Source organism: Denticeps clupeoides, chromosome 11 (assembly GCF_900700375.1).
Source record: "Denticeps clupeoides chromosome 11, fDenClu1.1, whole genome shotgun sequence".
NCBI lineage: Eukaryota > Metazoa > Chordata > Actinopteri > Clupeiformes > Denticipitidae > Denticeps > Denticeps clupeoides.
The window spans coordinates 7,393,939-7,417,174 of record NC_041717.1 but is presented as its reverse complement, the minus strand read 5'-3'; the positions used below and the strand labels follow the sequence as shown (position 1 = coordinate 7,417,174).

Below are 23,236 nucleotides of genomic sequence, written 5' to 3'. Positions count from 1 at the left end.
AGGGTCCCTCACGCTGAAGGCTGCTGCTTGTATTAGGACTTGTCCTCCTGCCGCAGGTGTGACAGTCGCGTCGTGCGTCGTCGACGCTGCTCGCACGTCAGTTCGTTCCCGCCATGTTGTCGGAAATCCGTTCGCGGTCTTCGGGATTAGTGTTTAATCTGAAGGAGCCGGGGAAGAGTGGGGCTGCGAATTAGGGCTAGCCGGAGAAGGAGGGGAAATCGATTTATTCTTATATTTATATTCATATTGTATATCCGTCTTGTCTTTTTATATAACAACACCGCCGGTGGAACGGCGGGACATGTGCCTGGTGGGGGACAAGTGGTGACAAGTTACCAGCCGGTCGGGTGTCATCGTGCTCGTTGACGTTGTGATTGTGAAAAGTGGGGAATCGGATTATCGGGCGGGACAGGTCGGACGCGGCGACTCGCCTGGCGTCGCAGATCGGCCGACGGTCCGCTGTGTCGCCGCGTCACGCACCTCCGAGGCGGGCTACTGTTGACCCGGAGACCCCGCTCGCCCGTCTCGGGTTATTGATATTTTTTTAAAATTATAATTATTCTTTTTTTTTTTATATATTATTTCTCATTCCTGCGGAGCTCTGTTTGCAGCACAGACGCTGTTTGAGTCATGTCGTTCCGCGGTTTTCATCTGGAACTTCCATGTCACCGCGTCTCAGCCCGTGGACGGTCAAACTGAACTTTACTTGAATTCTTCGGCCGCTTAGTTTGATTTTTTTTTGGTTTTCTTTATTATTATTATTATAATTATTATTTTGGGGGGGTTGTTGTACAGTAATTAAGACCGCTGAGGGCGGCCGCGCTAGCTGTTCCCTCCACACCCCCCAACCGGGGGCCGACAGCGGCGACGACCGAAAGCTCCGTCGCTCCACCTGGCCGACACGCCACTCGGGGTCCGAGCCGCTGCTGCCAGCATGTCGGGGAAAGACAAGAAGGAGAAGCAGTCGACCACCGAGCGCCTCGTCAAATGTGAGTTTCAGCGCTTTCTGGTTTAAAGAACTCGGCGGTGAGCTGCCGGTTGCCTTCAGGTTCTTGTCACAACGTTGAGGAAACGTTTCAAGCGTTTCGTGTTCTGCAACTGTACTTTGAGGGTTTAATTAGATAATTGACAGGAGTAATATTCATCCCATGTAGTCATAAATACAGGAACGTGGAGGTTTGTATTGAGGGGATGGTCTTCAGGGTCGCTTTTAACCTCAAATGCATTGCACCATATTTAAAGTAATAAAAGGCGAGTGTAATACAGAGTACTCGTCCCTTACTCTCTCTCTCTGTGATCCTTACAGCACTTTTCCCTGGAAGCGTCCCAGTGATTCACAGTCGCCAGCGATGACCTCAAATAACCTTTTTTTGCATTATTACATACATGCAAATCAGTTCATGATATAATTAAATCTTGCATGATTTGATCATTTTGGACATCCAGGTTCTCTTTGCGTGGCTTGCAGCCACATGTGGTTGGGTAAACTGGCGGGACAGGAAATTGGGCCGTTCCTGCTGGGCAGTCTTGACATTTGCGATTTTAAGTTCCGCTGTGATGGACCAGAGGAGATCAAATGTTGTCTGTCATGGTCCTGAACATATCTAATCTAGCACAATGCTACAGCTACAGCTAAAATAACTTCAAATGGAAAACATGCATTAACATGTGTGTGTATTTTTTTTCTTGTTTGTTCCGGCTCTGCATCTTAATGCTTTCTCGGCAAACACCCACGTATAGATGTTATGTTCACAGAATGGTGCAGTCCTGACAAACTGCAAAGCATCTGCATCCTGGTGCATATACATCAAGAAATACGGACCTGGGATATTTTCTTTTTGACAGATATTGCTTTAATCTTTTCTCTTTTTTTTGCATTCAATGTAAGTTTCAGGACATTTTTTTTCTTGAACATTTATTATAGGCCAGGGCAGAGGTTCCCAGTCCTGTTCCTGGGGTCACACTGACAGAATGTTTTCATGGCAACCGTTAGGCTGTTAACGATCACCGGATTTAAGCAATGGTTAGAACGAAAACCCTATCAGGTGGATGCTGGGGAAGAAGGACCCGGAGAATAAACTGTGTTCCAAATGAACACAGATCAGCAGTAGAACACTTCAAATCTTCAATTTGTGATGGTGACTTGATTTGAGTTATTAAAATGATTCCGGATACGTGCGGGTAGTTTTCAACTTGTTCCATCATGTTAATTATACTTGAATAGTCTTGTTAATTGCTGCTATTGTGATTAACTGCACTGGCCTGGACCTGTTCTTGTACCACATACAAGTGGCACATATTAGTGGTCTCCTGTTAGGCATACCAAAAAAAATATACATATATATATATGTATGTTTGTATGTATGTAAGTATGTGTGTAAATTTGTGGATGTTTGATCTTATCCTGTCAAGCTTAATAATGACCAGCGATTTAACCCATAATTTTAACATTGGGTGCTCACCTTTGGTATGATCTATGTTGCCTGTAAAAACTAGTAGTTAGAACTATTTAGCTGTAATGGCTAAAGTATTTAAGATAAGTATTTCATTGTGATGGGCATGTTGAATGAGGGAGCTGCTCACTCCGTAATGATGTGTTGCCATGTGATGTTTAACAGAGGGTACAGGGGGGTCAATGGAAGGGGTCAGCCTCAGTCGATATAAAAATTGCCATTGGCAACTATTATAATACTGCTAATATTTAGTTAGTGGTTATGGCCTATTTTTGTGCCCAAGCTTTTAAATTACTTTGATTTCATTGGCTAGTTGGAGCCGATGTGTGTGGCGATTAAGACGAAATGCTGAACCCTGGTTCGTTTCACTGAAATCATGGGACTTCTAAATAATCTATAGTAAATGTTTTTTTACAGGAAATGTCTTTTAGACCAGAGTGCGTTCTCTTCATTGGTTATTTGCGTGCAATTTTGCATTTAAGGTTGTGAGTCTTTGGATTCTTGGCCTCGCTAGAGTTATTGAGTGGCTCCTGTTTAAATGAGTTAGGGCGCATATTTGTGTACTTGCGCTACTTTCTATCTCCTTCTCCGTTGGAGCATCAGCAGCGCCGTGCAGTGTCTTGGAGTGTCTCCCCGATCAGCCATCACGTCTCTGAACCTCAAGCTGGGCCAGGACCCTTTTCACAGTGGGGCCGCGGGCCCTTAAATAAACAGACTCTGAACCTGGAATCCCCGGCTAATAGAGGCTTTGTCTAATCACTTCTTAGCGCTCGTACCCAGCTTACCGTCCCTTTCCCAGCCTACCTCGTAGGCCCAGGAGTGCTTAGCGTTTATTTATATCGCAGTTGTCAGAGCGTGATAGATTGTCCTGATGACAACACGGCCAAATTAGAGCTGGGCGGAAGTGACCGCCCCCACCCCAATGACACTTAATGATTCTGTGCAAGCAGCCCGAATAACGGCTGATGACCCGGCCACTTCACAACAGACAGCAAACGTTGGCAAGCATGCAAATGTACAGTATCGAGCATCCGTACCTCTTATTGGATTGGTTGGTTTATTGTTGTCGGACTAATTAAAAAAAAATAATTATGTTATTTTTGTATATAAGTCATGGAACTGACTTATAACTGTTAAATTTCTTTGGGAAAAATGAATGATGTTTTCTCAGTTTCCCTTTAGAACAACGTCTGTCCTTTTACACAAAGAAAAACTGTCCCTGAAATAGCATTTTTAATGCTATTAAAGTAGGGATGGATGTTAGGGGTGAACTGGTAGTAAATCGATACTGGTACTGGAACAATGGGGACACTATTGGTATTTTTGTACATGGATATGATTTCCAACAACCCCCGAATGATGAGCATGCAGGTCATTATTATAGCTCATAAAAATGTGCTAATTTATTATTCACTCGGCATTCTGGTGCTTATATTAAGCTGATGTTAAACCTAATAAAATATGGGTGCTTGCTCTTGTGCAGGGTGTGTGGTGTTCTTTGGGATGACGTGATAAAAATACTGCACCTCCACTAAAACTGTATGTGTGTGTGTGTGTGTGTGTGTGTGTGACTGATTTCTGTGGTAATTGGTTCAGTGCATATCTGTGCAATTTATATATTAGTGTTCCTTAAAATATTTACCTCTTATTTCTTCAAAAATCCAATTCAAATACATTTTTTGCCCCTTTTTTAACATTTTGTATAACCCATGGGTCAGATGTAACGAGTGCGTGGCCAATCAGAATTAGACCTCTGGTTTAGTCTAACTGAGGTGCTAATAGTGGGCATTCTGTAAGCCTCTGACCACTTCTCTAGCAGAAGAAGTGAGATCCCTCCATCGCTGTTCCCCAACAAGGCTGGGATTTGTTTTATTACTTCTAGGAAAGGAGATGCCGCGGCCAGACCTCAGCCCCTCTACAAAGCCATAAATATTTTTGCTTCTGTCAAAAAAGCACGATAAGTCAGTTCCCAGTGAGTATTTTAAGAGCAGAGATTATACCTTATCTCGCACTGTGAGGAACTGTAAATGTGCTGTTGCTGGCTGAGGGATGAGACCTCTGGCCGAGCCCTAAACCCTACTGGGCCTTGCATTTACATTAACATTTACATTTACGGCATTATTTATCTACTAGACGCCCTTATCCAGAGCGACTTACAGGGACAGTCCCCCCCTGGAGACACTCAGGGTTAAGTGTCTTGCTCAGGGACACAATGGTAGTAAGTGGGATTTGAACCTGGGTCTTCTGGTTCATAGGCGGGTGTCTCACCCACTAGGCTACTACCACCCTACACTGGCCAGTGGTCTGGCATCAGCCGTCGTCAGGAACGTTTGGAATTCTCCTGAACTGGGCAAAACTGGCATCAATGTTGCAGATATTTTTAACATTTGGGACGGGTAAATCATACCATGATTATTTTCCATTTAATATGCAATTTAAAAAAATACATCTGCAGCTTCCTGGACAGTTTTTGAAGGCTGCATGAAATTTCCATTTTCAGTGCTCCTTTTTTTGAGCGGTGAGCTTCCTCTCGAGGACGTATGTCGTTGGCTCTGGGGTGGGTGTACATTTGCTTCGCTCGCTGGTATGGAGACATCAGTGAGTGCTCAGTGTTCTAATCCTCGGCACACCGTAAGGAGGTGACAGACCGAGCTGAGCGATGTCAGCTTATGACTTCAGCAGCTGCATTATGACACGTTCAAACACAAGTCCTATACTAAAAATGAAGTAACCCACTTTGACATGTCCCTGAGGACTTCTGGATGTGCAACAGTCGTGTTGTGTAGCCGTATCTCTGTACCCATCAGCAGGCCTCTTGTCCATCCTTGGTCTGAGACCCACCTGTATAGGCAGGTAGCTCACCGTGACCGGCTACTGCAACATATAAATAAACTCAGAGGCACAGCCTTTTAGAATCGCTCATGACTGAAAAACTGTCAGTATTAAACAACGGAGAATGCATATCGCGCCGCCACTTTCTTACCCTTGGCCACGCGGGTCTACAGTCGTGTGCTTAATTGCAGACATGAAAAAAAAAAGCATGCGGATTGCTGCAGATCGCCGGTGTAACCGCTTGCTTATGTGCGTGTAGGCAGATGGAAGTGTTATAAAATCCACTATTTTACTGTCCCGCAGCTTGTCGAGGTGGTTAACCATGCTGGAGTCACCACTGGTAGTCGAGGTTGACTTTTTTTTTTTTTTTTGAGCATTTATGGATCAAGAATCAAGATTTTTTGTGACATGAAACATACTTTTTTCCCCATTCAGACAACAGCACGATTCAGTCAAAACTGGGCCAGCAGTGTCTTTTTAAGGGGCTAAAATATGTCAGATTAATGTGGTTCCCATTCAGAAACTTACATGTTCGCCGGGTTTTAAAAAAAAAAATGCAGCAGCTGCTGATATGTCTAACCGTATAGAAGTGTTGGCAAATCTGAAGCCTTGGGGGGCCCTTACTGTTCTACTAGGCAAAGAAAGAATGCGCGATGTTTGCGGCGAGGTCTAGGCTGGGCGAGTGTTTGTGTTGCGTATTGTCGGTAACTTTGTGTGTATGTATTAACATGTAATAAGTCCAAATAGCAACATTACAAGCAAGGCTGTTTTGTCCGTATCCACCATTCACCTGACTCGCACCATAACGCAATAACGTTCCAGTAACACTAAAGAAAAAAACAAGAAACCTAACGTGCGGTTGAAACGACAAAACATCTAGCAAACGCAACTTTTTTCAAAAGGACCTCTACTCACTTGCACGTGCCGTAAGAAAGAATACACGTCCACACACAATCACGCACACTACATCATGCAGCTAGAAAGAATGAGAAGCTAGATTGCAGTGGCTGATCTTATTTTGTGGTGGAGGCTTTGCGGCATCTTTCTCATAGCGTTGCAACGGTCTAATTCTGTCTCATTTCCTTTCGCTGGAAAACGTGAAATTTTCACAACTTTTAAGGTTTTTCATGTACCAAAATTTAGCAGTTTTATGTTGAAACATATTATGAAGTCCAACTTACATGCTGTTTGTTTTGCCCATAGCGGTGCCGCTACCACCCCATCAACGGCTCACAGTGAAGGACCTGTATGTGGATGGCAAACCCAATGCCGAGCTGCTGAAGAACCACCTGGTTAAAGAGGGTCGGGTGGAGGAGGATGTGGCTCTGCGCATCATCAACGACGGGGCCAACATTCTCAGGCAAGAGAAGTGCATGCTGGAGGTGGAGGCACCTATCACAGGTAACTTTGTACGTCGTTGTACATGCTGCACATCTGTGAACAAAGTAGACCTTGACTTCGTCCCACTGCCCAAGGTCACTTGCTATCTCTATCTGTTTACCCTGCGACCCCAGTCCATGACCTTCAAGTGGATAAGCAGGTTTAGAAAATGGATGGATGGATGGATGGGTGGGTGGATTAAATGTGTTGTACTGCCTTATTTGTATTACACCCGTGTGTCTGAACCACATACCTGCAGCGTCCAAAATACCCTCAAAAAGGACTGGGTTGTAAATCTGACCTACTACCTAGTGCTATTTCAGTCTGGCTACTGGATAACTTATTATACTGATAAGGGGTTATTTTAGATTGTGTCCTTGAGTTTATGATATGTAGCTGAAGTCACGGTGCAGACGTAGGCGGTGAATTTCTTTGTATACACCATTGAGAAACATTAGATTATATATTTGATGTGCTTTGTCAAAATTATAGGATCAGATTTTTGCTTGTGCTCACACAAGACTTATTCACAATGTCACATCAAGTATGTCTCTGGGATTTAAAGATTAAAACAGAGGAGGAACTAACAACCCACTCAGCTGTTTGGTGGTGGTGTGTAGTAACTTCTGAAACCCAGAAGATGAAGTTCATTGATTGTTTTTTATAAAGTACGTTTACAATGGAAACTTGCTTCATAAAAAAATCGATGACTCTCAACTGTCACTCACCCTACTTCCTCATTCTGGATGAATAAAACCCCTGCTCTCGATATATCACATGTGCTGTGAACCACGGGTGCCACCAAACCCAGACATGGTTAGAAAAATGTGGTGACCATGCTATGCCACTTATATTTTTTCAGGTACCATGTTTGAAAGGGGGGGTGAAAATCTCACTACAATCTTTAGGCTAGTCCAGAGAAATTTGGGATTTTTCATATTCATCCTGCCACAATTCTGAGATGGTTAAGCATGGGCAATAGCAGATATTTGTGGTTCAGCCATAATGACTAAACAATACATTAAATTCACATATAAAGTTAGATAATTCATTAAAATAAAAAAAAAAGCCACCCGAGGAGGAGGAGAACTCGGAACTACTCCTTGGCAGGAAGCCTTGGTGCCTCTGCTCATCCGGGCCAGCACTGCTCAGCTTCAGGTTCAGTGGCGTACCGAAGGTCTTGCGGGTTTCCGAGTCCAGTTAGAAAGAACCGAGTCCAGTTAGTGAAAGCTGGTACTGCGAGGCGGGATTATGATTAACGGGGGCCGACTGCAGAGCTCTGTGGCGGTTTCTCGGCCCATGCATCTTTGCGCGGCTCCATGCCACCTCTGTTTATGTCTGCTGACCGCAACCGCTCCTGCTGTCACTGTTAGCCCTGCGGACAGTTCCGGAAATGGCACATGCTGGCCAGCGGTGCTTGAGGCTTTCTGTGAGTCATGATTTCATCCCAGTCCTTTTAAAATAGCAAATTCTTTCCCTTGTTTTCAGTATGTGGAGATGTCCATGGTCAGTTTTTTGACCTGATGAAGTTGTTTGAAGTCGGTGGCTCTCCTGACAACACACGCTATCTCTTCCTTGGAGATTACGTAGACCGAGGTTATTTCAGCATCGAGGTGAGTGCTCTGTTGCAAATTTCTGGAAGAATTACGTGAACTGACCTGATCTGACGAGTACATCTGTATTTGTATGTTCTCATTTTCCCAGAAGTGAGGGATAATCCACCAGCCAACTTTTTTCTCACCTCTTTAATTTGTTAATGTTGATCAATTAACACAGGCTATTCTAGACCAAAGCTTGCAGCCCTAGTTACCATGGTTACAGAGATTATTGAACTACCTCGAAGCTTGCTTGTACTACCTATGCATTACGTGTTTTTTATGTTTCTCTGACAGTCAGTCATAAATGAGTATTCAGACTGGGGTATAAAGCAACGAGGATGGAATATTTTTTTTATTTAGTGCTGTTCCATTAAAATGTATTTCGCTAAGAAATGGATGAAAAGAGTGTCCACATTTGTAAATAGGATGCATTAGATTAGAATGTTGGACATAATTCTCAGAAAGATTCTACTCATATGACATACAATGTTCAGCATTATACAATGTTGTATTTTAGTCCTTCTAATCACAATATATTATCAATACATTGGCTAAGCATGTGCAGCAACCCCGTAAACCTGAAAGCTACTGCACATAACATTTGCTTGGAAGAGAGACTGACCTCAATCACTTACTACCGTTATCACTGCACGCTGCAGACCAGCACGCTTCAGACACAAGTCTTGATGCAATACATCTCCTTTGCGTAGACTGCTCTGATCAGTCTCTGTGCCGCTTGTCTTAAGCCTTTTCTCAGCTTGAACCCTTCAAACACCTCGTCGTAGACGTGTTTAGGTGTTATGGAGGACCAGTGTCACCAGACACTAAATATTAAAGTATCGTACCAGTATCTTAAAATTATCGTATTTTGAAAAAAAATATTGTACACACGCAATTTCCATTTAGATGTTGCTGGAAAATCTGCTTCAATAACACATATTGCACATAGACTGTGCATAATGCAACTTTTACCTACCGAAAGTTTGTAAAAAAAAAAACACAGAACAGCGCCTCTACCTGTGTGGAGTGCAGGATGAGTCCCTACACTGAACAGCACGGAGACATTTTGCAACAGCGACAGAAAGTTTTACTGCTACAGGCCTTTACCACCCAGTAAATCTGGGCTCTTTCTCCCATTAATTTCTGTAGGTCTGAGTGTGATGTTGCGGATGCTTACTGCATCTTTCGTAACTACAACCCCCACTCCTGTAGATGGCGCTGTACAGCTGGGTAATTTGAATTACTGCTTGGCATTTGAGGCAGAGTGAAATTGCAAAACACGACTGACCGATCACAGAATCTTATATTTCAGCTATGTTTTTACATTTCTATGAACTGTAGATCGTATCGTGACCTGTGTATTGTGATATGCATCATATCACGATATCCTTGCCAATACACACTCCTATCTGACAACACTGTGGAGGACCCTTTAAATGACCAGAGTTGGTGTTGAATAAAAGGGACAGTGCAGATGTTTGCTGTCTGTGCCCCTCACCGCCCTTAAGAAATCACTGATTGGCCCGTCTTTTGAAAACTGAACAGAGATGAAAGCAGGATAGTTGAAAAACCAGGGTCAACACAAGCCACGTGCAAAAGGGGTCTGCAGATCAGGTGAGCTGGACTCGCCCTTAATTCATGCAACTGGAGGGCAGATATCGATCTTTTTTTAAGTAGCTGCCATTCAGGGGATGAACCTTTTGCAAATTTGCAAAATTGATTTTGTTGTGTTTGATTGTTGTCTGAAAAAATTCATGCACCAATGCGAGGTGCCACTGAGCAAAAGCAGCGTCCCCACACACTGCTCCCCGGGCGCCTGTCATGGCTGCCCACTGCTCACCAAGGGTGACGGTTAAAAGCAGAGGACACATTTCGGTGTTGCACCGTGTGCTGTTTCTCAATGACAGTCACTTCACTTTCACTTTTCATAAGACTGTAGATTGTAAGAAAAATAAAAAAACTAAATTGTCATATATAATTAGGTTATTATTAAAAGAGACCAGCCCTTAATCACATTTTATAAATGCATGCAAATAAAATTGAGTATTTAAAATATTTAATACTTACAATATTATTCTATTAAACTGTAAATTGTTCTTTATACTGGGCTTGAGAGGCCGGAATCAAATTCCTTGTAGGTGTCAACTCACATAAAATAAACACGATTAAATATGATTCTGATTCTGTTTACATTTTTGTCTGGACTGAGGGATGGATAGGATTATCTGATTTGAAAATCTAAAAGAAGGCCTAAAGGTCAGAAATATATGATGAGGATTTTCAAAATCTTTTAGATATAACTAATGTAGCATAAGAGAAATGTTCCCCTAGACCATATTAAGAGGCGTGATATAAATGGAATGGAAGCCTGTGGTATTCATACATGAAGAAAATTGCATTAGCGTGTTTGAAAAGGATAAAAGCTTGTGTGACTCTTTGTCAGTGAGGGATTTTAGCTTGGCAACAGTCACTGGACTTAAGAAGAGCACCTATTGACAGTGACAATTAATCAATTGTTACTTCATTGCAAATGAAGAGGATGACTACTTCCCATCTGAACAAAAAGTTATAGAAGATTTGAGCAAACTGAGAGCATTTATTTGCCTTTTTTATTTCAAAATGAAGCCATTTAAGTCAGTATCTCAGTATCTCATTTAAGTCAGTATCTCAGTGGTCACTCATCTAACCCATCTATGTTCCAACCCCATTATTATGGGTCCTGCTACCACTCGATTACTTCTGTGCATGTAAATCAGTGTAGTTCCAAAAAGAATAATTAAAAAATTTGGACCTATTTCGCTTGTGTGTGTGTGTGTGTGTGTGTGTGTGTGTAGATATAATTGCAAGGCATTGTGGTCAACCTTAAATGTGCTTTATTGGTCACAATGTGGTCCCGTTTTGTTTGGTAATGCCAAAAACCTCCTTGAAGTGGTAAAGCATAGTTGGCTTTCAGTTTTATGGGTATGAGCAATTCTGTCTCGTTTATGGTGCCCTCCACTATGGCAGAGCATTTTCTCTTTGATCCAGGAGAGATTATTCAGTTCTGGTTTGGCAGTGAATCTCCACTTGTGTGACACAAAGCCTGGTCTGCCCCTTTGTTTCCCTCCCACGCTCAAGGTTTGACGCAGCCTGAGAGCGAGCGAGGTACGGAGACCGAGGAAGAGAGAGAGGGGGACGCTCTACTTATTAAAGCAGCTACTCTAGCCTGAAGGGCCATGAGCGGCGGTGGCAGCGGCGTCCAACCCGGCTCTCTCCACCTCCCTCTCATCCCAAGGCAGCGCAGACCCCATTCAGGCTCAACAGCCGTCTTTCAGGACCTCCACTCCGCAATTTTCTGCTCATTATTCTCGCTGTGGAGGCCTTGGGCCCTTTAGTGTTTGAGTGTGCTCATCCTCCCCCGCCTCGCGCCTCCCTGTCTCTTTTATTTCACATGCCGTTTGAATGCACACATGCTGTCCTTGGTTACCTTGCCGTCTTCCTCATTACTAAGTGTGGAGCCTTGGCACTTTGCATGTAAATGAGTGGCAGAGAGAAGAAGCAGCAGCAGCAGAAGAAATGACAAATGGACTCGGAGTCTGCTTTGTCATTTCTGCCGCTTCTCCATCATCCCCGGAGAACGGGCACCTCGGTTTAAGCATGGCTCTTATGTCTGGCCATCACTCGCTGTCGTTTGTTCAGTGATAAATTCCATCTGGATTCCACTGGGCATTGGACTGAATTGTTTCAAGCTGTCCTTTTTAAGTTTTTCTTTGACACAATGAACAGGCATTTATTAAATTTGCTCATCTCATGATCAGTGCAGCTTCACGTAGTTTTTCCTGTTTACTCGCCCTACAACTTAAATTCAACACTATGTGGTGCTGCAGATGGCATGAAGTTCACTTTATTTTATGTTTTGAATGCGTTTTATGTAACCTAATTCTGAATGTTCTGATGCCACATATGTTGTGCTCTAGATACACACTGGGATAATTGTGTTAATTTAATTTCTTTAATGTATTTATTTACATTTACAGCATTTCCAGTGTGAGTTATCAGTAGTTATGGGGGACAGCCCCCTGGAGTGTCTTGGTATACAGTGCCGTTCGAACCTGTGACTTTGTGGTCATCTGGTTCATAGGTGATTGTCTTACCCAAAAGCACTTTAGGTGCATGTGAAGTTTGCAGAGTGTGTGTATGAAATGTAATATAAATTAACATTAAATAAACCGTAGGGTGGTAGTAGCCTAGTGGTCAACACACTATGAACCAGCAGACCCAGGTTCAAACCCCACTTACTACCATTGTGTCCCTGGGTGTCTCCAGGGGGACTGTCCCTGTAATAAGTTGCTATGGATAAAGGCATCTGATAAATGTGGTAAATGAAATGCAAAAATTGTATTTAGCTGCTTGCGACCAGTAGACCAAGGTTTATTCCAAGGTTTATATGCCAGTGTGGTTCATTTCCCTCGCATAAAACTCACTTATCTAGTTCATTTCAGAAAACAAATCTGTCCTCTTTTTCTCCTTTTGTTATTTGTAGTGTGTTCTTTTCCTTTGGACGCTCAAGATCAACCATTCCAACACACTTTTTCTGCTCAGAGGAAACCATGAGTGCCGGCACCTTACAGAGTATTTCACCTTCAAACAGGAATGTGAGTGCAGACGCTAGAGTCCAACTTTAGAACAATGAGCCCCAAAGAGCACAGAAGTGGTGTAAAATGGTTATATTTGTTCTTATTAATATTATATACATATTATTTAGCCTGCTGGTAGTTTTAGATTTGTAGGCTCCTCAGTTGTGTGTTGTACCACACAGCCTTCTACCATTATTGTAACTGATTTACACATGGCCTTTTACTTGTATTGAGTAAATGCTTTAAAAGAAATGCTTTTAAACGAGGAAACGGTTAATGTTACCTACCAGCCTTAATTAGCATACAAATGCAGATCTGAGATGGCTAATGCAGATCATTAATTGGTCTCATTGGCATTCAGTACAGCAGATATTGAAGGATTGGTCCAGCTTTACTGCAAACCAAATGTCTGGCAGCCTTGTAAAAGAAAAAAAGAAAAAAGAATTGTCTTTTGATTTAAGCTTTGCGATGTTTCCATGAAATTCTGAAGCTGCTTTCCTGGCAATCCTGGCGAGATCTTATTAATACCCATGGCCACCGCGGCTGTTCTAGGCTAGGAATGATAATATTTCCTCGCCACCTCATTATATGTCAAATCTGGATACAGACAAGCAGTTATGTTTTCTTTAATAATGTTAACTGTTTAATCCTTAAACTGTGTACGGTTTTGTTGAATTTGAAATAATTATGGAATTGTAAGTGTTATTTACACTATTGCAAGATGTCAGACTGTCGTAATGTGTGTCTAAAAGTGTCTTCTGACTTCCAGGTAAAATCAAGTATTCTGAGCGTGTGTATGACGCCTGCATGGATGCGTTCGACTGTCTGCCTCTGGCTGCTCTTCTTAACCAGCAGTTCCTGTGTGTTCACGGCGGCCTCTCGCCAGAAATTAACTGCTTAGACGACATTAGAAAAGTAAGCACCCGGCCTCGCGTTAACATTCATTTTAAAAAGTCTTGAACCCGATGTTGTCATGCAGCCATATGGGTGCCGTTATGTACATGATCTGCCCTGTGTCTCGTAGTTAGACAGATTTAAGGAGCCTCCAGCGTTCGGGCCCATGTGTGACCTTATCTGGGCAGATCCAGGGGAGGACTATGGGAGTGAGAAGAGCGCGGAGCACTTCAACCACAACTCGGTGCGAGGCTGCTCTTATTTCTTCAGGTACTGAGCACCCGGGTCTTTCCTCAGCAAAAATGGAACTAATTTTTACAGTTAGCAGTTATACGTTGAAAACCTTACCATGTTTGCTGTTGGTAATATCCACCCCAGCATCCCCCCCACCCTCCAAAAAAAAATTGGAATCTGTTGCAGTCTGGTTCGTTTTACTTTTCAGTATTACTTATTCCAAGATCTCGCTTTCTTAGCCTCATGAAATTCAGAGCAATAAATGGAAGACTGTCTCTGGGCTGATGGACGGGGAATGAAATGATATTTGCAGTCGCAATGCTCTGCTATCAAGCTGGTTGCATCATTTTTCAACATCCGCATCAAAGCTCCACCTGATGTACTTTTCCACTTCGGAAACGAAAAGGCTGTAATGTAAGATGCCTTACAAGTAGCAATCAATAAGAGATGCAGGACTCTGAAGCCTCTACTGGTCCAGTATGATTTGCCTGCCACTGGTATGCGTGTTTTGGCACATTTTATTTTTATTCCACATGTTAAAAGCAAGATGGCTCAAAACGTAATTTACTAAATCTCTGCACTACAAAATGAACAGACCAGTATTACAGTCTATTTTCAGAAACCTTTGCGGTCTGTGATGGAAATGGCAGGAATTTGAATCTCTCTGACCAGTTTTAACCCCCAGTGTGTCCACATCCCTCCTCGGCCTCTTCAACTGGCACCAGTTTGAGCCACTCTTAATCAAATTCATGTGGTGGACTACTTGCATGAGCAGCCTCTGAAAACAGGTTAGGATAGTTTTATAGAAACCCACAGTGCACCAGCAGCCACATCAAGAGCCTCTTCTGTAGCTTCGCTGAGCCCTCCTGCCTTTGCAGCAGCCATGAAAAACCAAGAAATTCCTGGACTCCCGCTCCTCAACCCATCATATCATTAGGTCAAAAAAACCAGGCCATGGTCCAGCTAGGAGGGCGGAGAGAGGGAAAACCGGTTTCAGATACGATCAGTGACGGGAAAATGGATCATAAAGTCCAGAACCCGTAATTATTGTCAAATGCAGCAGTAACCCCCTGCTTAACCGTTTAATGAATTATCTGAATGTATGTTAACAATGTGTACACTTTAAAAAAATTGATATTTAAATATCATAGAATGCCAGTGTCACTCACTCAGTTGTCATTTTCCTGCCGCTGTACACCATCTAACGAACTTTATGCAGAAGTAACCGTTTCACGACGCACTACTGCAACTACGCAGACTGGAAGGAAGGGAGCCTTAAACATTGGTTGCCAGCTCAGTCGTTTTAACTTTTCTTTGTTTTTCTTTACTGTCTTGCAGCTATCCAGCAGTATGCGACTTCTTGACGAATAATAATTTGCTGTCTGTAATAAGAGCACATGAAGCACAGGACGCAGGGTAAGCAGCCTTTGCTGATTTCATGTTTGTGATTCATTTGGATATTATGCAATACATCAAGCTGATATTAACATTTTGTCACCCGTTGTTTCTCACTCCTGAAAATGTATTCTCACTTTAGGTACAGGATGTATAGAAAAAGCCAGACGACAGGTTTTCCGTCACTTATTACAATCTTCTCAGCACCAAACTACCTAGATGTATACAACAACAAAGGTTTGTGCAAGTGTTTTACTGGATGAACTGGTAAACTAAGAGGTCAAGGACGGCGTCTTACATCACATCCCTCCCGTCACAGCTGCTGTATTGAAATATGAAAATAATGTCATGAACATCCGGCAGTTCAACTGCTCTCCTCACCCCTACTGGCTTCCCAACTTCATGGACGTCTTCACATGGTCGTTGCCTTTTGTGGGAGAGAAAGGTAGGGCATGTTCTTACAGGAGGCTTTTTTTTTTTTTTAAACGACAAAATCTGCATCGGGGAATTGGTGTAACCTTCATGTTTTGGACAGATGTTGTTTTGCCTCCCTGCAGTTACTGAGATGCTTGTGAATGTGCTCAACATCTGCTCCGACGATGAGCTCATGTCCGAAGGAGACGATCTCTGTGAGGGTGAGTGTCTATGCCACAATTTTGTCCTTCCAGCCACACATACATAGTTGCTGAGCGAAACGCCGCTAGGCTCTTTCACCCTGAGTGCAAATCATTGCCAGAGCAGCTTTATGGTTTTGCCTCATTTGGGACGTTCATTTCACAAGTTCAAAAAAAGAAAAAGAAATAAATAACTGTCAGTACAGCATGAAGGTTGTCCTTTAAACCTTTGATGGCTCCTTTTCCCCTCGGTGCTCATTAAGATGAGTCGCTTCGTTAGCTCAGTCTCCTATGTGTCAGAGTTTCTAAGGCCCAAGACATGAGGGGTCTCCCGGGAGATCTCCAGGCTCAGCTCGACTCGTTCCTCTCATCCAGTCCGCTGTTAATGCATGACGGCATGCAGCGGTCTAACACGAGGCCCGGCCAAGTGTTGAGTCATGCTTAGTTAGTTCCTTTGTGCAGGCTGAAAGAATGCCTCTAATCTTATTCCTACACAGGATAAATAGCTCATTGAGGAGCATTCTTCCCCTTCCTCTTTAACTAGGTGGAACCCCAGCCGCACGTAAGGAAGTTATAAGGAATAAAATCCGTGCCATTGGGAAGATGGCACGAGTATTCTCTGTCCTCAGGTAATCATGTTTTCAATATATTTGTGTAGTTTAGTTGTCCAAGCAATTGTGCTTGAGCACACCTACAAAGCCAGCTATGTTTGACTTAATGAAGTAGCTTATAATGCCTTAAGACTGAATAATGTCATGTTGTTAAAATGAGATACTGTTTGGATAAATAAATATCTATTATACTAAGGCCTTAATTTAGTAAATAATATGTGATTATTATAATATTATAATATTAAAATGTTATAGATTTTCTCAATACCTCAGCCAGGCTTTTTTATTTTTTACATTCCCATCTAAAGGGAATAAAAGGGAACCGCGATTTAAAAAAAATCGAATCTGTGTTGCTGCTGTGTTTGAGTGCAGCAGACGTCTGATTTGGCCTCCATCTTGATGTAGGGATTCTGTCTGGCTAGGATAAATTTTGTGTTTGTGTCATAGGTCAGACACATACAGGAAGTATACAAAACGCAGCCGCATTAATTTTAATGTGTTAAATTATTTGCAACAATTAACATTTACATTTTTTACATGGAAATAATTTGGTTTTATGTCATTTCACTGAAGGTTTATGGCTTCTAATTGTGTAAATGTATTTTTTCAGGGAGGAAAGTGAGAGTGTTTTGACACTCAAAGGCTTGACCCCCACCGGTACGCTGCCACTCGGAGTTTTATCAGGGGGCAAACAGACCTTACAGAGCGGTAAGTGTATTTTCCTGCCGGAGAGTCCCGAGACGTTTGCATCCTGTGAACCAGAAGAAATGTTGCCCGACAACTGCTCTGTGACACGCGCTTCGCTTTGAGCCAGATCTGGACGTGCTGGGTGAAAGTGGCCAGATGTTTTGCTGAAGGACGGCCTGTCCTCTCTTCGCGACTCGGTGGGGGGGCTACTGCATGGCGTCTAGTCTGATGCTGATGCTGATGCCCTCCCCCGACCGACGTCCCGATCACCGCATGCCCCTTTCTGGCTTTGGGCCTGGCCAGTCCACAGCAGAGCATATGACAGAAATGCCTTCTGTCGTTCTGCTTCAGTTTGTGGGTCCATCCCGTTGCCCTGCCAGTTCACCGGAGCAAAATAAAAATTGGCCCGCCATGTGTCTGGCCAATTATTCATCAGTTAATCAATTTGAGGAGGCCGTATCTCTTTCTCTGCTTCAGGGCTGTGAATCGTGGATCGGTATATTGATCGGTCTTTTCCCTTTTTTTTATTTGCTAGTTCAAGGTGTAAAGTCTCATGCTATGCAGTCAGAATGCGATTGGATCGCTAAGACTGCTTCTGTTTTGGGACGTCTCAGGTTTGTACACTGTGTTCCCCGCATTCTGTGGTTGGTACATTCCCAACGCTGTGACCGGGTCATGGGTAACCGCGGCACACTGATGCGAGGGATAGTTTGGGTGGTGTGACTCAGTTCAAGCCATTGTGGGATGTGCCGGAAAACCGTGTCCAATCACAATTCGCAGTTTGTACTGCTTCCATTAACATAGTTTCTTGTTTGGTCATTTGAAACGTCCAGAGGCCTGGTGAAGTGAATAACGCTGATCATCTTGTGAGTGGGATATTTTAGACAGCAAGTGAACATTTTGCCCTTGAAGTTGAAGTATTGGCAGCGGAAGAAGTGGCCAGGGATTAGAGGGACTTTGACATGGACCAAATTATGATGGCTAGAGGGCTGAGTCATATCATCTCCTAAATTGCTGCTCTTGTGTGTGGTATGTACCAAAAGTGGTCCAGGGAAGTAAATGCGGTGAGTCAGGGACATGGACACCTTCATTGTGCCATACAGCTAAATAGCTACTGTGGGTCTGATAGAAAGGTTTGTTCTGTATGAGGCTGCAACAAAAGCTCCAACGTGAGCGTCTGCACCATAACACTGAGCAACGGAAGAAGGTGGCCTGGTCTGATGAATTACACGCGTGGAAGTTCCGGCGCGCTGTTTGTTCTGATGCACTATGGTAAGGATGCTTCTGGCGACGGGTCCTACATGTGGCAAATGGGAGGACAACTGCGTTTTATAGGGCAGCGTGAAGTTAATGCAGTCAAGAGCATCTCATGCAGGCACGGCTACAACAAATTAGGAACAACGCTGTTATAAAGCTGTTTCATTCTAGTGGGGCGCTACTATGCATGAATGCCACAACAGCAATTAGATCCAGAATTGTGTTCACTCACTGCCATTTATACTTTTCCAAAATTTTACAGCAATTTTTCAGGGACTACTTAATGATCAAAACTATGGTTGTATGAATTGTGCTTTATTTATATCTTTTGTAATAGATACGTTTGATTTCTGTGCCGATATGCTGAATAACCTAAATAAATGTTATAGAGTTCAGTTACTGAAACTGTTATGTCATTTCTTCACTTTATTTCCTTAATCCCTTGCCTTGAAATAATCAAATTTTCTGCACTGTGTTCATTCAACTCCTGTCTCTAAGCTTTGATTTGAGCTGATGAAATGGCATGTTGCGTGACTGGGCCGGGGTGACCGGGTGTGTTTGCGCTGATAACATTGACCTTTCTCCATTCGTTTTGGGCACATCAATACTACTCACGCTTGCACAGCCACCGTAGAGGCAAAGGAGGGACGAGGTATGCATGTGATGTGTGGTGACGTCACTGTTGTGTTTTTCTTGTGCTGACCCCTCAAGTTGTCGTCACCCCTTTCCTTTCTTTTTGTATCATATCGTTTTCAGTTTGTGTTTATTTATTTATATTAAATTGCATTTTTCTTATTAAGGACTAATCATGGAAAATGGCTATTCTTGCGAAATTTTGGGGTTAGGATTAGTTCTCCTAGGTGATGTCACCAGATCATTTGTGATATGGCCATTTATCAATAATTTTACTCTGCATAAATAATTTGCATATATTGAATATCTATAGATATTTAATTTCATATAATAAATACCGCAATTGTGTTGCATTGAAATTAACGTAGCAAATTTGGTTAAATATCTCTTGTTTCATAACTATACTTAAGTGTAGCCTTTACATGTTTAGCAGATCAGACTATGTATATTGAGGTCAGGAGAGCCATGAGGGCGATGTGGCTGCTGAAAAGAGATCACAAACACTTTGACTTTTCACCAAAAGGCTTGTATCCTGCTTGCACCCTCTCATCGATATTTTCAGAGTCTTAATCCTGTTACGTTTCACGACTCTTGTCTGTTCCTCCCTCCTCATAACACCTCACCTCAGACGTCTCACTGCAAGAGGTGCTAAGACTCTTATATAACTTATGTTTACACTGATGTTCAGACCAAAAAGATGTCGGAGTAAATAAGATGGTCTTCTTGACCTAATTTTGAATTATTAGTATAATCATTGATGGCCCCTGATCATGCAAGAATGTCCTTTTCGATGTGAATTGTTTGCATGTTTTCCCATAGTACTGTGTTAGTGTGTGTTGATTGTTTTGTATGTATGTTCTCTCTTTGTTTTAATCGTTATTAAAGTTATATTGAAGTTAATATTCACAAGTATTAATTAAATTTCTCTTACATTTTTTTTGTCTGTTAATGGTCTTTAATGAGAAACTATTTCAGTCTGTAGGCATGATGTCCTCTATCCTCACTGAAAGGAATGTCTTGATCATGTCATAATTAGGCTTATAAAATAATTTGTTTACATATATTTGGTAAGGTATGTTTTTGAGAGTTTCTGCAGTAGTTTAATGTTCTTGAACATCATATTTTGACAATACATACACATCAGAATGGTATTAAATGCATTTAGTTTTTAATTATGTATAATCCTACTACTGCATCTCAGAGGTAATATTGTCGAAAATTTTGTTTTGTGATTTAATTAAAAAAAGGTAAACTTTCATATATGCTTGATTTATTACACATAAAGTGTAGGGATTGAAATACTTTTTTTAACTATTTACTTTTCATTTTTAAGATACACTAGTAAGTTGAATGCTCCACTTTTTTTATTCTAACCCTTGTTTCTTTTGTTTCTCTCCTGAATTCCTCGGCAGCCATTCAAGGCTTTTCTCCCACAAGGAAAATCCGGAACTTTGAGGAGGCGCGAGGTTTGGACCGCATAAACGAGAGGATGCCACCCCGGAAGGACGGCCAGCCGCCCGATCCTAACACCGTAAACACAGCCAACAATGCCGAAAAGAACGGCACAGATGGCAAGGCGTAGTGATGTACTGCTTCCTGAACCCCCTCTTCCCGCCGGTCCTGTCGTATACCGCCCCTCCCTCGCTCTTCTTCTCTCTGTAACTGGTGTTCTCTCCCTCACACTCTTTCCTTCCTTCTCTTCATTCCAAAACTCCTCCACCTGAGACTGTTCCCCTTACCAGCAGCGGGCTGGCACAGGATGCAAGGAAAAATTGGGTCCACATGAAAGAGATCACTTATAACCAAGGAGTTACACATGTTAGGTGTTTCATAGGAGACACATTTTACCGATTGAATGTTTTAAAAATGCTGAAAAAGAAAAACATTCATGCAACATTTCTGCAAAATGTGAGGTGACTCACAAAGTCTGGGTTTTTTTTTTTTTTTTTGGACCAAGCCTATAGCTTTGTTTTGTGGAAGGTAATATTTGACTGAGCTCATCATGTTCATAAGGGATGTATTCAGTAAGAATAAAAGGGAGGCTTCATTTACCAGTGTGGACAGAAGCAGCAAGCCGCTTGCTTTTATTTATCTTTAAATACATGAGAAGGGTTCTCTTCGGCTGCTTTGAGTTGTATGTGTAGAGCCCGTTTGATGATAATAAGCATTGATGAGTTTTTATATGGCTGTCAAGTGTTTCTGGCCACCAAATGAGATATGCTTTTTGTTTAACGAAAAAAAAAATGTTTCAATGGCTGACGTGATTTTTTTTTTTCAGTTTCCGTTGTATTTTATTTTTAAAGTGTTTGGTGTATTAAAACCAAAGTCTGTTGGAAAGGGCCTGATTATTTTATTCTCCATAGACCCAGTTGCCAGATCTCCTCATGGAGGGATGGTAGCTGGGATATTTGTACTGTATTCGACTGTATTCAGCAGGTTGAGGCTGAAGCTTAAACAAGTGAATATGGGCCTGAAGAATATAGATATATTGTGACACTTAAGACAGGCATATGTGGGAAATTATGTTCTCTGATGTACTATAATGTCCCTGTCATTTGAAATTGGTACTTTCTCCATTTAAAGTATAATCTTTGGTTTCCTTGTGAGAACTATGAATGCTCTTTTTTCTTGACAATGTTTCAAGTCAATAATTTCAAATGTTTAAAAGGACCCAGACATGAAATTACAGCTCTTTTCTTTTATTGCAGAAGCTAATGTCTGTTTAGCTTATTTTATGGTTTACATTATAATCCTAGTCAAGACTGTGTGGTGTTGGATTTGCAGCCGTTACTTGATTTTTGAGACAAAAATGTATACATTTCATACTGACCTGAATATAAAACATTTTTGTATTTGGCGCCATCTATCAGCACTTCATTTGTATGGTTAGACTGCAAATATCTGATAACACCACTTTTACAGACTTTTTTCCAAGGGTACCATGTTTGGGTTTAGTTCGGTATAATGAAACGTACATTTTGGACCATGAAAAAAAAAAAAGAAAACTACTTTATATGACATTTGGTGAACGTATTGTGCTTACAAACAAAACGGGCTGGAATCGAAGCTTAATTAGCATTTATATGGTGCCATGCTAGTGTCTTACCCACACACATACTCATACTAATATAAGACTGTATTTTTAGAGCTGACCAACCTTCAGTCTTACACGCGTCACCCATAGTTCGCCACTCAGTGTTGGGAGCAGGAAGAGACCAACCTGTCTTAAGGGTGATTAGCAGTCTGGACTTTTTGTTCCTGTACATGGTTCCATCTCCTTTTGGTTGTAAACGGAGCTTCTTTTCTCTGGGGTCTGTTCACTAAAAGACTCTTGACGCTTTATTTTCATTTGGAGTCTTAACCGTTTGACAGCGGATGTGCGAGATGCTGTAAGGAGGTGTGGAAGAGAAATTGGTGATGAGTGAATCCTGGGTATCCTGGTCACTGACTGTGCTCAGGCTCTTAACATATCTCGCAGAATGTACGGAAATATTCTTCATTATGAAAAGTCTCTTTAGTAGATTTAATAATAATGATTATAATTATAATGAAAGGTTCAGTCCTTTTGTCAAGAACTTGTATTGCGAGGCCACTGTCAATTATTGATTTTATGTAGTTTTATCAGTTGAGAAATAATAAAAAAAAAAAAATCAAAAGTGTTTCCATTCATGTGTTCCTTTTGTGTGGCTATTTATGTCTTTATGGGATCATAGCAAGTGCTGTGCTGTCTTCTGTATTCTTTTTATGTTAAACAGATGCCATGTTCGTTTCAAACGGGACCAACCCCAGTTACATTTTTTACCTAGTCAGTGTTGGAGAGTCGAGGCCTGTTGACTTGTCTCCTCTGAATAGATTTACTCAGTTGGAAAGTTAATAACAGGATTGCAATGTCTTACAGGACAAGTGTTCAATGTTAGTAGTAACAGCTTGATGAATTTTCTTGAAGACGCCCCAAAGTTGGAGGAAGAAAATTTTTTTTTGCCACATTACTAGTGTATTGTGGGATCCATTTTTAATACATTTTACAATCAA

The 23,236-nt window shown here is 42.0% G+C and overlaps 1 protein-coding gene across 3 annotated transcripts; it reads left to right on the top strand.

Annotated features, from left to right (window-relative positions):
- The first annotated feature begins 6 nt into the window (after positions 1-6).
- Positions 7-22,863, top strand: ppp3cca (protein phosphatase 3, catalytic subunit, gamma isozyme, a). Of its 3 annotated transcripts, XM_028995714.1 has the most exons (14): positions 9-989; positions 6,489-6,686; positions 8,154-8,278; positions 12,786-12,897; positions 13,649-13,794; positions 13,904-14,043; positions 15,346-15,423; positions 15,545-15,639; positions 15,722-15,847; positions 15,960-16,037; positions 16,561-16,645; positions 17,238-17,335; positions 19,197-19,223; positions 20,617-22,863. In XM_028995714.1, the coding sequence occupies exons 1-14, from the start codon at positions 935-937 to the stop codon at positions 20,784-20,786; spliced, it is 1,533 nt and encodes a 510-aa protein (XP_028851547.1). In that variant the 5' UTR covers positions 9-934; the 3' UTR covers positions 20,787-22,863. The 3 variants fall into 3 exon arrangements, with proteins under 3 accessions (XP_028851549.1, XP_028851547.1, XP_028851548.1); XM_028995716.1 differs by lacking the exon at positions 19,197-19,223 and having other exon boundaries at positions 7-989; positions 20,551-22,863; XM_028995715.1 differs by lacking the exon at positions 19,197-19,223.
- Positions 22,864-23,236: the final 373 nt, after the last annotated feature.